Raw genomic sequence first — 15,537 nt, 5'->3', positions numbered from 1 at the left:
CATTACTAAATAACTATTGCCATTACTATTGCCATTACTATTGCCATTACCATTATAATTATTGCCATTACCATTATAATTATTGCCATTACCATTATAATTATTGCCATTACCATTGCCATTACCATTGCCATTACCATTGCCATTACCATTGCCATTACCATTGCCATTACCATTGCCATTACCATTGCCATTACCATTGCCATTACCATTGCCATTACCATTGCCATTACCATTGCCATTACTATTGCCATTATCATTATAATTATTGCCATTACCATTGCCATTACCGTTATAAATATTGCCATTACCATTGCCATTATCATTAGAATTATTGCCATTACCATTGCCATTACCATTGCCATTACCATTGCCATTACCTTTGCCATTACTAACCAATGCCATTACTAACCATTGCCATTACTAACTATTGCCATTACCATTGCCATTACCATTGCCATTACTTACTATTGCCATTACTTACTATTGCCATTACTGACTATTGCCATTACTGACTATTGCCATTACTGACTATTGCCATTACTGACTATTGCCATTACTGACTATTGCCATTACTGACTATTGCCATTACTAACTATTGCCATTACTAACTAACTATTGCCATTACTAACTAACTATTGCCATTACTAACTAACTATTGCCATTACTAACTATTGCCATTACTAACTATTGCCATTACTAACTATTGCCATTACTAACTATTGCCATTACTGTTTCCATTACCATTATAATTATTGCCATTACCATTGCCATTACCATTGCCATTATCATTGTAATTATTGCCATTGCCATTACCATTGCCATTACTGTTGCCATTACCGTTGCCATTACCGTTGCCATTACCGTTGCCATTACCATTGCCATTATCATTATAATTATTGCCATTACCATTGCCATTACCATTGCCATTACCATTGCCATTACCATTGCCATTACCATTGCCATTACCATTGCCATTACTAACCATTGCCATTACTAACCATTGCCATTACCATTGCCATTACCATTGCCATTACCATTGCCATTACTTACTATTGCCATTACTTACTATTGCCATTACTAACTATTGCCATTACTTACTAATGCCATTACTAACTAACTATTGCCGTTACTAACTAACTATTGCCGTTACTTACTAACTATTGCCATTACTAACTATTGCCATTACTAACTAACTATTGCCATTACTATTGCCATTACCATTATAATTATTGCCATTACCATTATAATTATTGCCATTACCATTGCCATTACCATTGCCATTATCATTATAATTATTGCCATTACCATTGCCATTACCATTGCCATTACTAACCATTGCCATTACCATTGCCATTACTTACTCTTGCCATTACTTACTCTTGCCATTACTTACTCTTGCCATTACTTACTCTTGCCATTACTTACGATTGCCATTACTAACTATTGCCATTACTAACTATTGCCATTACTAACTATTGCCATTACTTACTATTGCCATTACTAACTATTGCCATTACTAACTAACTATTGCCTTTGCTAACTAACTATTGCCATTACTAACTAACTATTGCCATTACTAACTAACTATTGCCATTACTAACTATTGCCATTACTAACTATTGCCATTACTAACTATTGCCATTACTAACTATTGCCTTTACTAACTATTGCCTTTACTAACTATTGCCATTACTAACTATTGCCATTACTATTGCCATTACTATTGCCATTACTATTGCCATTACAATTGCCATTACCATTGCCATTATCATTATAATTATTGCCATTACCATTGCCATTACCATTGCCATTACCTACTATTGCCATTACCAACTATTGCCATTACTAACTATTGCCATTACTAACTATTGCCATTACTAACTAACTATTGCCATTACTATTGCCATTACCATTATAATTATTGCCATTACCATTATAATTATTGCCATTACCATTGCCATTACCATTGCCATTATCATTATAATTATTGCCATTACCATTGCCATTACCATTGCCATTACCATTGCCATTACCATTGCCATCACTTACTATTGCCATTACTTACTATTGCCATTACTAACTATTGCTATTACTAACTAACTATTGCCATTACTAACTAACTATTGCCATTACTAACTAACTCTTGCCATTACTAACTATTACCATTACTAACTATTGCCATTACTAACTATTGCCATTACTAACTAACTATTGCCATTACTATTGCCATTACTATTGCCATTACCATTATAATTATTGCCATTACCATTATAGTTATTGCCATTACCATTGCCATTACCATTGCCGTTACCATTGCCATTATCATTATAATTATTGCCATTGCCATTGCCATTACCATTTCCATTACTTACTATTGCCATTACTTACTATTGCCATTACTTACTATTGCCATTACTTACTATTGCCATTACTAACTATTGCCATTACTAACTATTGCCATTACTAACTAACTATTGCCATTACTAACTATTGCCATTACTAACTATTGCCATTGCTAACTATTGCCATTACTAACTAACTATTGCCATTACTAACTAACTATTGCCATTACTAAATATTGCCATTACTAACTATTGCCATTACTATTGCCATTACAATTGCCATTACTATTGCCATTACCATTATAATTATTGCCATTACCATTGCCGTTACCATTGCCATTACCATTGCCATTACCATTGCCATTATCATTATAATTATTGCCATTACCATTGCCATTACCATTGCCATTACTATTGCCATTATCAGTATAATTATTGCCATTACCATTGCCATTACCATTGCCATTACTATTGCCATTATCAGTATAATTATTGCCATTACCATTGCCATTACCATTGCCATTACTATTGCCATTATCATTATAATTATTGCCATTACCATTGCCATTACCGTTATAATTATTGCCATTACCATTGCCATTACCTTTGCCATTACCATTTCCATTACTTACTATTGCCATTACTTACTATTGCCATTACTTACTATTGCCGTTACTAACTATTGCGATTACTAACTATTGCGATTACTAACTATTGCCATTACTGACTATTGCCATTACTGACTATTGCCATTACTGACTATTGCCATTACTGACTATTGCCATTACTGACTATTGCCATTACTGACTATTGCCATTACTAACTATTGCCATTACTGACTATTGCCATTACTAACTATTGCCATTACTAACTATTGCCATTACAAACTAACTATTGCCATTACCAACTATTGCCATTACCAACTATTGCCATTACCAACTATTGCCATTACTAACTATTGCCATTACTATTGCCATTACTAACTAACTATTGCCATTACTAACTATTGCCATTACTAACTAACTATTGCCATTACTAACTATTGGCATTACTAACTAACTATTGCCTCTACCAACTATTGCCATTACTAACTATTGCCATTACTATTGCCATTACTAACTAACTATTGCCATTACTAACTAACTATTGCCATTACTAACTAACTATTGCCATTACTAACTAACTATTGCCATTACTAACTAACTATTGCCATTACTAACTATTGCCATTACTAACTATTGCCATTACTAACTATTGCCATTACTAACTATTGCCATTACTAACTATTGCCATTACTATTCCCATTACTATTGCCATTACCATTATAATTATTGCCATTACCATTGCCATTACCATTGCCATTACCATTGCCATTACCATTGCCATTACCATTGCCATTACCATTGCCATTACCATTGCCATTACCATTGCCATTACCATTGCCATTACCATTGCCATTATCATTATAATTATTGCCATTGCCATTGCCATTACCATTGCCATTACCATTGCCATTACCATTGCCATTACCATTGCCATTACCATTGCCATTACCATTGCCATTACCATTGCCATTACCATTGCCATTATCATTATAATTATTGCCATTGCCATTGCCATTACCATTGCCATTACCATTGCCATTACCATTGCCATTACCATTGCCATTATCATTATAATTATTGCCATTACCATTGCCATTACCATTGCCATTACCATTGCCATTACCATTGCCATTACTATTGCCATTATCATTATAATTATTGCCATTACCATTGCCATTACCGTTATAATTATTGCCATTACCATTGCCATTACCATTGCCATTACCATTGCCATTACTAACTATTGCCATTTCCATTGCCATTACTAACCATTGCCATTACCATTGCCATTACCATTGCCATTACCATTGCCATTACTTACTATTGCCATTACTTACTATTGCCATTACTAACTAACTATTGCCATTACTAACTATTGCCATTACTACTTAACTATTGCCATTACTTACTAACTATTGCCATTACTAACTATTGCCATTACTAACTATTGCCATTTCTTATTATTGCCATTTCTTATTATTGCCATTACTAACTAACTATTGCCATTACAAACTATTGCCAGTACTAACCATTGCCATTACCATTGCCATTACCATTGCCTTTGCCATTACCGTTGCCATTACCGTTGCCATTACTATTGCCATTACCATTATAATTATTGCCATTACCATTGCCATTACCATTGCCATTACCATTGCCATTACCATTGCCATTATCATTATAATTATTGCCATTGCCATTGCCATTGCCATTACCATTGCCATTACCATTGCCATTACCGTTATAATTATTGCCATTACCATTGCCATTACCATTGCCATTACTAACTATTGCCATTACCATTGCCATTACCATTGCCATTACTTACTATTGCCATTACTTACTATTGCCATTACTTACTATTGCCATTACTAACTATTGCCATTACTAACTAACTATTGCCATTACTAACTTTTGCCATTACTAACTAACTATTGCCATTACAAAGTAACTATTGTCATTACTAACTAACTATTGCCATTACTAACTAACTATTGCCGTTACAAACTAACTATTGCCATTACTAACTATTGCTATTACTAACTAACTATTGCCATTACTAACTAACTATTGCCATTACTAACTAATTTTTGCCATTACTAACTAACTATTGCCATTACAAAGTAACTATTGTCATTACTAACTAACTATTGCCATTACTAACTAACTATTGCCGTTACAAACTAACTATTGCCATTACTAACTATTGCTATTACTAACTAACTATTGCCATTACTAACTAACTATTGCCATTACTAACTAATTATTGCCATTACTAACTAACTATTGCCATTACTAACTAACTTTTGCCATTACTATTACCGTTACTATTGCCATTACTATTGCCATTATCATTATAATTATTGCCATTACCATTGCCATTGCCGTTATAATTATTGTCATTACCATTGCCATTACCATTGCCATTATCATTATAATTATTGCCATTACTATTGCCATTATCATTATACTTAATGCCATTACCATTGCCATTACTAACTATTGCCATTACTTACTATTGCCATTACTTACTGAGTAAGTAAGTACAGAGCTGCAGGAGGCCAAGGCTGTTGGCCCCACCGTGCACAGGCAGGCCAGCATCGAGACTGACAGGGTGTAAAAAAAGTGTAAAAAACTAAAAATATCGGATTTACTGTAGAATGTACTAGAATTTAATATTAATATAATGATATTAATTTAATATATGAATATATTTATTTCATATTTTGCCCGCAGAGCTGCAGGAGGCCAAGGCTGCCGGCCCTGCCATGCACAGGCAGGCCAGCATCGAGACCGACAGGGTGTAAAAAAAGCGTAAAAAACTAAAAATATAGGATTTCCTGTAGAATGTAATAGAATTTAATATTAATATAATGATATTAATTTAATATTTCAGTATATTTATTTCATGCGTGTGCCTTGACTTTTGCCCGCAGAGCTGCAGGAGGCCAAGGCTGCCGGCCCTGCCGTGCACAGGCAGGCCAGCATCGAGACTGACAGGGTGTAAAAAAAGTGTAAAAAATTAAAAATATAGGATTTACTGTAGAATGTACTAGAATTTAATATTAATATAATGATGTTAGTTTAATATATCAATATATTTATTTCATATTTTGCCTGCAGAGCTGCAGGAGGCCAAGGCTGCCGGCCCTGCCGTGCACAGGCAGGCCAGCATCGAGACTGACAGGGTGTCCAGGGAGTTCATCGAATTCATCAGGACCTACCAGAAACCTGGCCAGGACATCTACAAGCAATGCAAACTCTTCCTGGACACCATGAGCCACAAAAGGGTCAGCTCTGAATGCTCCTGCCTCCATCAAATGGGGAAATTTGGGAGAGGGAGGGAATTCAGATTAATCAGAATAAAATCTGGGTGCCTTTTTTTGGGGGGTAATTGAGGACCAAAGGATGCTGCTAACCCAGATAAATGAGTCCTGACTCAATCCCACATAAATGAATCTGCTCAGCAATATTCTACATTTATATGGTTGTGGAAATGATCTCAGATACCACCTGGTGAGGGTTCAGATCTCACAGGGGGGAGGAAATGAAAGATGGGACACCTTGCACAGTGCCAGGGGGCTCCAAAGCCCAGCCTGGCCTGGGACACTTCAGGGATGACACAAATTAAGCCTAAAACCTTCTAAAGATAATTCAGCATCTCCCTCTCCTTTTATAGGGGAAGGGGAACTTGACTGTGATGCTTTTTAAAAATATTAAATAAGTGTTATCTTCATTTTCCATTTAAAAAATCAACATTGTTTGCAATGCAAACTCTTCCTGGACACCATGAGCCACAAAAGGGTCAGCTCTGAATGCTCCTGTCTCCATCAAATGGGGAAATTTGGGAGAGGGAGGGAATTCAGATTAATCAAAATAAGATCTGGGTGCCTTTTTTGGGGGGGTAATTGGGGACCAAAGGATGCTGCTAAGCAGCCCAGATAAATGAGTCCTGACTCAATCCCACATAAATTAATCTGTTCAGCAATATTCTACATTTACATGGTTGTGGAAATGATCTCAGATATCACCTGGTGAGGGTTCAGATCTCACAGGGGGGTTTGGGTTGGAGGGAAATGAAAGATGGGACACCTTGCACAGTGCCAGGGGGCTCCAAAGCCCAGCCTGGCCTGGGACACTTCAGGGATGACACAAATTAAGCCTAAAACCTTCTAAAGATAATTCAACATCTCCCTCTCCTTTTATAGGGGAGGGGGAACTTGACTGTGCTGCTTTTTAAAAAATATTAAATAAGTGTTATCTTCATTTTCCATTAAAAAAATTAACATTGTTGAAATATTAGTCTGTGGTGCCACCTATGGTTGGAATGAGTCAGAATTCAGCAGATTTTTTTTCTCCCCTCTTCTTCTCCCTTTGCTGTTTAGTTCCTCAAATTATCTCCTGAATTCTCATGGAATTTTACATTCCCTCAGTTTTGAATTCTTCTTGAACTTTTATTTTGGATCTGTTCATTCTGAGCACAGAGTTTGTGAGAACACAGTGGGTTCTTCAAACACTGAAGGTGTTCTCATTTCCTACTTCAGCCTTCTCAAAACATGGGATTTTTTTTTACTACACAAAAACCAGGCCTAAAATTCAATTTCAGCAAGAGCTGAGACCTGTGTTCAGGAAATGTCCAGTTTTTGGCCTTACAGAATTCAGAAATCAAATTGTCCCCTCACTTTTTTTAATGTTTGGTTTAATTTAATGATGAAAATTGCCTTCATTAAGTTAATTTTATGTTCTTCTGGTGCTCAGTTAGCAAAGGCCAGTGTGGCTTCACAAATACCACTGTGAATGTATTTCACAGTAACTTTATCATCAGAAATGTGCTGTAGAGGTATTATTTACATATATTTATATATACATACACATATATATAAATATATGCATATATTTATATTATATATTATACATGTATTATACATATGTTATATATGTATAGTATATAATTATATATTTAATATATAAAATTATCTTTAATATTATATAGTATATATAATGTTATATAATATTATATATAAATAATATATAATATATATTATATAATATATATTATATATTATATAATATATAATATATTTAATATATAAATTATATATAAATATATATATTGTATATTAAAAATATATTATATATATAATATATAAATTATATATAAAAATGTACATATACTTATATATAATATTATATATTATGCATATATATTATATATGTATATAGAATATATTATACATATTATATTTATATTATATGTATATTCTATATATGAATATATACATATATTTACATATATTATTAGTTTCCAATAACTTGTGTTCTTGGGGATTTTATAGATTATGAATTGTGTTTTTAAAGAACCAGGGGTTAAATAGGGACAAACATTTTGCTTAGTCTGAGTTATTCTGTCAGAGCTCCCAGAGGAAAAAGCCATTGCACCTGTGCTAATATCCAGTTATTTTTCACACATTAAAGAACCAGTGTTGGCTTCTATTTGTAACTAAACCTGAGCCTCTCTGAACAGCCCTGCTGACAGCTCTGCATTCTCAGACTGTGACTGCAGCTGGACATTGCCTTAACCCAAACCAACACTGACTCCTTGTTCTGCTCTCCTGCAGGATCTGAGCATTGAGGAGCAATCTGAGTGTGCCCAGGATTTTTACCAAAATGTGGCAGACAGGCTGCAGACACGTTGGAAAGGTACCAGCATCTTCACCTTCCTCTTCCAAGAGCAGTGATGGAAAACTAAATTGAATTTTCAGTGCAAGAAATGCTTTGAGAAATGCTGGGAACAGGTTCTGGTACCAGAGTTAGAATTGTTCCCTCCAGGAAGTTTTGCTGTCAATGTTTTTACAAACATTTTGTACTGTGTTTTAAATTCTCAGTGGAGTTCTGTTGGATTAAGGCATTTTCTGACCCAGAGATGGGATAACTGAGAGGCATTTAAAAAACTTTTATTCTGTATTATATTGTATATTTTTCCCTTATTTATTTTTTCCCTTATTTATTTTTTCCCTTATTTATTTTTTCCCTTTATTTATTTTTCCCCTTTTTTATTTTTCCCCTTTTTTATTTTTCCCCTTTTTTATTTTTCTCCTTTTTTATTTTTCCCCCTTTTTTATTTTTCCCCCTTTTTTATTTTTCCCCCTTTTTTATTTTTCCCCCTTTTTTATTTTTCCCCCTTTTTTATTTTTCCCCCTTTTTTATTTTTCCCCTTTAAAATTTTTCCCCTTTAAAATTTTTCCCCTTTAAAATTTTGATTTATTTTTTTATTTGATTTATTTTTTATATTGTATTATATTTTATTAAATTTCTAATAATACATATGTATTATAATTTTTACTATATATATATATATATATACACACACATATATTTCTTATTATATATATCTCTTATAATGAATGTATTATATCCATTTATGAACTCAGGTTGCCTTGAATGAATAATCTTAATTTGCTGATATTGGGATTAAACCTTGCCAAGAGCCCTGGAATATTTAATTTGTGGGATTTGTCCCTTTCAGTGCCCCCTGAAAAAGTGGAGAAGGCAATGGATGAGGTGGAGAAATACATCATGACTCGCCAGTATAAATATGTTTTTTGCCCTGAGACAACTGATGATGAGAAGAAAGACCTTGCTGTCCAAAAGAGGATCAGGTAAGGCTTGAAAGGAAAATTAATTGAGTAATCTTTAATTCTCTAAATGAGCTCTGAATCAGCCATGTTAAAAACTTTGTGCTGTGCACAGAAAAATGGATGGTTAAGGGTTCAAAGCTTTTTATTTAAAATACAGAAAGAATGAATAGGTGGGATAATGACAACTACTACACTGGGAAAATTTGCTTCTATTAAATCACAGCCAAAAATAATTTTTTAAAAAAAGAGAAGTGCTTTCTGTGAAAATAAATGACATCAGTGGAATAAACTGGTTTGTGGCTGGAGTAATGGCTCAGTGACACCAAGCATTCCTTTGCCCTGAGTTCAGGTTTCAAACCCCTGCCTGTGAGTGGCACTGAGAGGTTTTTAACCCTTTTTCTCCTTTTTAATTTAACTCCTTAACCCTCAACTCCCTTTTCTCCTGTCCTAGGGCTCTGCACTGGGTGACTCCCCAGATGCTCTGTGTTCCTGTCAGTGAGGAGATCCCAGAGGTCTCTGACATGGTTGTAAAGGCAATCACAGGTTTGGGAGTGATTAATTCTCTATTTACATCTTTTCATTTCACCTCTCTTCCTTATTGTGATGAGTTTTGCTGTCATCACAAGGTGGGTCTGTTAGATGTGCAAGAATTTGGAATTTCAGCTGTGGAGCAGGGATAATTTCCACACTGAAGTGCTTAGAATTAATTGATCTACTTGAAACACTTCCCCACAGACTGAAGTGATGAAATAAATGCAATAAATGATGCAATAAATTCATTTTTAAAAATTCATATAATTTAAAATAAATTAATATCATTTTAAAATAAATTGTTATCATTTAAATTAAATTAAAACTTTTAAGTAAATTCATGTAGTTTTAAGTAAACTCATGTCGTTTAAGTAAATTCATGTAGTTTTGAGTGGAATGCCCCAGGTTTTTGGGGTGAAATCCCCCAGTTTTTGGGGTGAAATCCTCCAGTTTTTGGGGTGAAATCCCCCAGGTTTTTGGAGTGATATCCCCCAGTTTTTGGAGTGATATCCCCCAGTTTTTGGAGTGGTATCCCCCAGTTTTTGGAGTGGTATCCCCCAAGTTTTTGGAGTGGTGTCCCCCAGTTTTTGGAGTGGTATCTCCCCCAGTTTTTGGAGTGGTGTCCCCCAGTTTTTGGAGTGGTGTCCCCCAGTTTTTTGGAGTGGTGTCCCCCAGTTTTTTGGAGTGGTGTCCCCCAGTTTTTTGGAGTGGTGTCCCCCAGTTTTGGAGTGGTGTCCCCCAGTTTATTGGAGTGGTGTCCCCCAGTTTTTGGAGTGGTATCCCCCAAGTTTTTGGAGTGGTGTCCCCCAGTTTTTGGAGTGGAATCGCCCCAGTTTTTGGAGTGATATTCCCCAGTTTTGAGTGAAACCCCCCAGTTTTAAATAAACTTGCATATTTTAAAATGAATGCATATAACTTTAAATGAATTCATATAATTTGAGCTTGCTGTTTAGAAGGAGCAGAGCAGAAAAATGCACTTTATTTCCTTGCACATCACCCACCAAATCCTGCTTATTCATTGCCTGATCATTGCAATTTAAATAATTCCAGGATATTTTTTTTTCCCCTCCCAGACATCATTGAGATGGACTCCAAGCGTGTCCCTCGGGACAAGCTGGCCTGCATCACCAAGTGCAGCAAGCACATCTTCAATGCCATCAAAATCACCAAGAATGAGCCAGCCTCTGCTGATGATTTCCTGCCCACCCTGATCTACATCGTGCTCAAGGGGAACCCCCCCCGCCTGCAGTCCAACATCCAGTACATCACTCGCTTCTGCAACCCCAGCAGGCTGATGACTGGGGAGGATGGGTATTATTTCACCAACCTGGTGAGTGGGCTTGGACAGAAAGGTTGGGCTTTTAGCTGGAGGTAGGAGCTGCCAGCAAAGGGTATAAATTCAGTTTCTTAAATATAAATTCACGTTCGTAAACCTAAGCTCCAATTCGTAAACCTAAGCTCCAGTTCGTAAAGCTGAATTCCAGTTCATAAATATGAGTTGCAGTGGGTGAAGCTGAATTGCAGTGGGTAAAGCTGAATTCCAATTCGTGACTATAAATTCCAATGTGTAAACCTGAATTCCAATTTGTAAATATAAATTCCAATGTGTAAACCTGAATTCCAATTTGTAAATAGAAATTCCAATGTGTAAACCTGAATTCCAATTCGTAAACAGAAATTCCAGTGTGTAAACCTGAATTCCAATTTGTAAATAGAAATTCCAATGTGTACACCTGAATTCCAATTTGTAAATAGAAATTCCAATGTGTAAACCTGAATTCCAATTCGTAAATAGAAATTCCAATGTGTAAACCTGAATTCCAATTTGTAAATAGAAATTCCAGTGTGTAAACGTAAATTCCACCAACAATCAGTTGCTGGTGTAAGAAGAGGGAAAGGAATAGTAAATGTTGTAACATTTTCTGTAAATGTAGAAAACATTTTCTGTATTCTATTGTATATTTTTCCCCCTTTCTCCTTTTCCCCCTTTTCCCCCTTCTTTTCTTTCCCTTTTCTTTCCCTTTTCTTTCCCTTTTCTTTCCCTTTTCTTTCCCTTTTCTTTCCCTTTTCTTTCCCTTTTCTTTCCCTTTTCTTTCCCTTTTCTTTCCCTTTTCTTTCCCTTTTCTTTCCCTTTTCTTTCCCTTTTCTTTCCCTTGGTAAAACAGTGTAAAAAGTGTAAAACATTTTCTGGGTGCAGACCATTTTAGTGTGTGCTGATTCTTGCAGTGATGCTCTCTGTGCTTTGTTTGCAGTGCTGTGCCGTGGCCTTCATTGAAAAACTGGATGCTCAGTCCCTCAACCTGAGCCAGGAAGATTTTGATCGTTTCATGAGTGGCCAGACATCCCCAAAAAAGCAGGAATCTGACAGCTTCTCCCCAGATGTGTGCCTGGGGGTGAAGCAGATGTGCAAAAGCTTAGACCTCCTCTCTCAGTTGAATGAGAGACAGGAAAGAATTGTCAGTGAAGCCAAGAAATTGGAGAAAGACCTCATTGATTGGACTGATGGCATCACCAAGGAGGTGGAGGAGATTGTGGAGAAATATCCCTTAGAAATCAAAGGCAAAAGCCAAGCCTTGGCAGCCATTGACTCTGAAAATGTGGAGAATGACAAGCTGCCCCCACCCCTGCAGCCTCAGGTCTATGCAGGATAATTCTCCTCAGCTAGCTGGGAAGGAAAGGAAATTTAAATCTTAAAGAGCTTAAATCAGTACATTTTTAAAGGTACTTTTGGTTTGGGGTTTGGTTTTTGGTTTGGTTTTTTTTTTTTTTTGGTTAAGTGGAATGAATTGTATTTATTTTAGTCCTGTAGGTTTCTATTAGGCTTTGGTGGGTTTTTTGAACTGAATTTCGATTTTCTACACAAACTGGTGTAATTTTTAAGCAACACTAGTCCATTGACATCCTGAAAATTCCCTTCTAAGCATGCACTTAATTGTTTTTAATAATCAGTTTAACTTGAAGCCAAGTTCCAGCAGAAAAAAAAAATACCAATGTTAGTCTGAACTTATTCTGTAGCTGTAAAGATGAATTATATATTGTAAAATATGTAAAATTGTAAATAGATTTCAAATCTAATGTCCCAACTGTGCATGAGCTCGTGTGTGAGTGAAAATGATCTCAAAATATTCATTTTAGCACCTTTCAGTTCCACCATGTTGCAGTAAAAAGGCAAAAATGCTGTTGGAGTTTGGATAACCTGGAGGGGAGAAATTGGAATAATTTGCAAACTTGAAAAAATCATCTTAATCTGCTTTGTTAAAAAAAATTATTTAAAAGATGCCATTTCTTCATTTAAATGCTCTTTCAGAACACCTGGTAGCCTTGAGTGGTGCACAAAGTGCTGATTTTACTGTGTGGGGCCAGAAATTGAAAATATTTCAGGAACAGGAGGAAATATTTGTATTAAAAACTGCAAAATGTGGAACAAAAAAAAGGGGGGGAGGAAAGAGACCATGAAAAAGCTGCTCCAAAAGTGTCTCTCTCTCTCCTGGTCACTTCCATCAGTGGGATGAATTTTGGTTGCTTTTTTTGACAATCCTGGGGAAAATAAAATAAATAAATAAATAAATTCCTATAACTTGAGGTTGCTTTTTAGAAAGAGCAGAAAAATGCACTTTATTTCCATGAAACATCAACGTTCTGCTCTTCAGTGACTCCTTCAGCACCTTGAATGGCTTTTTGTGACACTAAAAATCACTGAAATTCAGATTGGGGTGTAAAAGAGGAGCTCACCTCACAAAACACAACCTCTTTAACAGAACTTGGGAACTTTTTCTGTGTCCTTGTGAAATCTCTTGCAGCTCCCAAACACAAAGCTCAGCTGGAACTGCTTTTAAACCAGGTTTAATTCTTGCCATGAGGAGGAAAACACAAACCTGGTGCTTCATTCCCATTCACTGAGGCTCCTGTTAAATCTGCACTGCAATAACTTCAGACCACGACTGTGATTTCTCCTTTTTCTGGCAGTTTTTGGCCTTTTTATGAACTATGCACCACCCCTGGTGTCCACAGAAGCAGCTGCAGCGCTGGGGTGCTCAAAACAACAACAAAAAAATCAAATTATTCCTTGTGTCACCACACAAATCACTTAGTAAATAATCCTGGGATTTATTTCTTTTATTTAGGTGCTGATTCTGATCTCCAGGTTTGTCCCCAGGGAGGGGTGGGGGAAGCAAACCTGCAGCTGTTGTGTAAATGAGAGTGTTTAAATAAAAGTTCTGCCCTTTAATGAGTCCCTAAACCCCTCCTGATCTTTTGTTATTCCATTCATAATTCATGGCTGCTCCTGCATCCTCTGAGCTGGGAGAATCTCCTTTTATTTCCACCAATTTCTGATCAATTTCAAATATCTCTTCCTATTTCCATCAATTCTCAAGTGCCCTGCAAGTTCTAGGCTGGGTACCAATGTTTATTTTTATTTTCTTTGCAGAGAAGTCATTGGGATGATGGAGCACTAGGGAAGGATTTTGTAACTAAAATATCTCTTTTTCTTCATATGCCATCTTGTAATTAAGGCACCAAAGTGGAGATATTTGGAGTAGATTAGTCAGGAAAGGTGGGTTTGAGTCGATTTGATTTGAGTAAATTTGAAAAATTGACTCAAAATTTGAGTAAATGAGTCAGGAAAAATGGATTTCCACACCTGGAGTAATCCCTGAGCAGGGCTGGAGCACAGAGGCGCTCAGAAAGTTTGGGTGAGACCCCAATGCCGCAAAAAACAGCGAAGCAGAGACTTTAATGGAAATATTATCCCTTAAAGTGATTTAAATGGACATATCATCCATTAAAGTGATTTAAAATACAGGTGCTGTGCTGTGCCCTCAGTCACAGTGTCAGAAATTTACTTCATTTTTCCTGCTTTTAGCTCATTATCACTGAAAATAAAGACTCTGCAACTCCTCAGGTTGGATCTTTTATTGCAAAATATTTCTTTGCATGGGAACTCCTGTGTTTATTTCCTTTGGTAAAGAAGATATTTTACAGGAAATGCTGGATCATTAATTGTGATTATCGCTCATTAATTCAGTGCTGTCATTTTGGAGTTTCTGACCTTTCAGACCCTCATGGGACTGCTGGAGTTTTACCTTCGCAAAGCATTTTCAGGGAATGTTTTTCACCCAGATATTTTAAAGCAGAATTACTAATTTATTTTTAATAATTAATTTATTTTAATGCAGAATATTTAGGGAAGGTTTTCTCCCAGCTTGCCCAGCTGTCAGGGACAGTAAACAGTTCCACCAGAGCCCACATTATCCTCGTGGAAATATCACCACAGTATTGCCATTAATAATAACTATTATTAAAAATTAGTATTACATTATTAATAATTAATATTACATTATTAAGAGTATAGATTTTTAATAATTATAATAATGTAATATAAAGCAATGACATTATTCTTATTTATCCCGATAAATT

The 15,537-nt window shown here is 35.7% G+C and overlaps 1 protein-coding gene across 5 annotated transcripts in view; it reads left to right on the top strand.

The window, feature by feature from the left end:
- The window catches only part of RABGEF1 (RAB guanine nucleotide exchange factor 1), a 39,204-nt gene extending 24,851 nt beyond the window's left edge, over positions 1-14,353 (top strand). For 4 of the 5 annotated variants that reach the window (XM_074557198.1, XM_074557197.1, XM_074557196.1 and 1 more), the window contains 6 exons: positions 6,074-6,240; positions 8,569-8,650; positions 9,477-9,609; positions 10,040-10,131; positions 11,193-11,449; positions 12,372-14,353. In XM_074557198.1, the coding sequence (XP_074413299.1) occupies positions 6,074-6,240; positions 8,569-8,650; positions 9,477-9,609; positions 10,040-10,131; positions 11,193-11,449; positions 12,372-12,770 (1,130 nt within the window). In that variant the 3' untranslated portion in view covers positions 12,771-14,353. Of the gene's footprint in view, positions 1-6,073; positions 6,241-6,691; positions 6,755-8,568; positions 8,651-9,476; positions 9,610-10,039; positions 10,132-11,192; positions 11,450-12,371 lie in introns of those variants that run through there. The other variant, XM_074557199.1, reaches the window with a different exon arrangement.
- The last annotated feature ends 1,184 nt before the right edge of the window (positions 14,354-15,537 follow it).

Source organism: Zonotrichia albicollis, chromosome 22 (assembly GCF_047830755.1).
Source record: "Zonotrichia albicollis isolate bZonAlb1 chromosome 22, bZonAlb1.hap1, whole genome shotgun sequence".
In the NCBI taxonomy this organism is placed as follows: Eukaryota; Metazoa; Chordata; class Aves; order Passeriformes; family Passerellidae; genus Zonotrichia; species Zonotrichia albicollis.
Note: the sequence above shows the minus strand (reverse complement) of the source record. Positions and strands in the feature narration are given on the sequence as shown.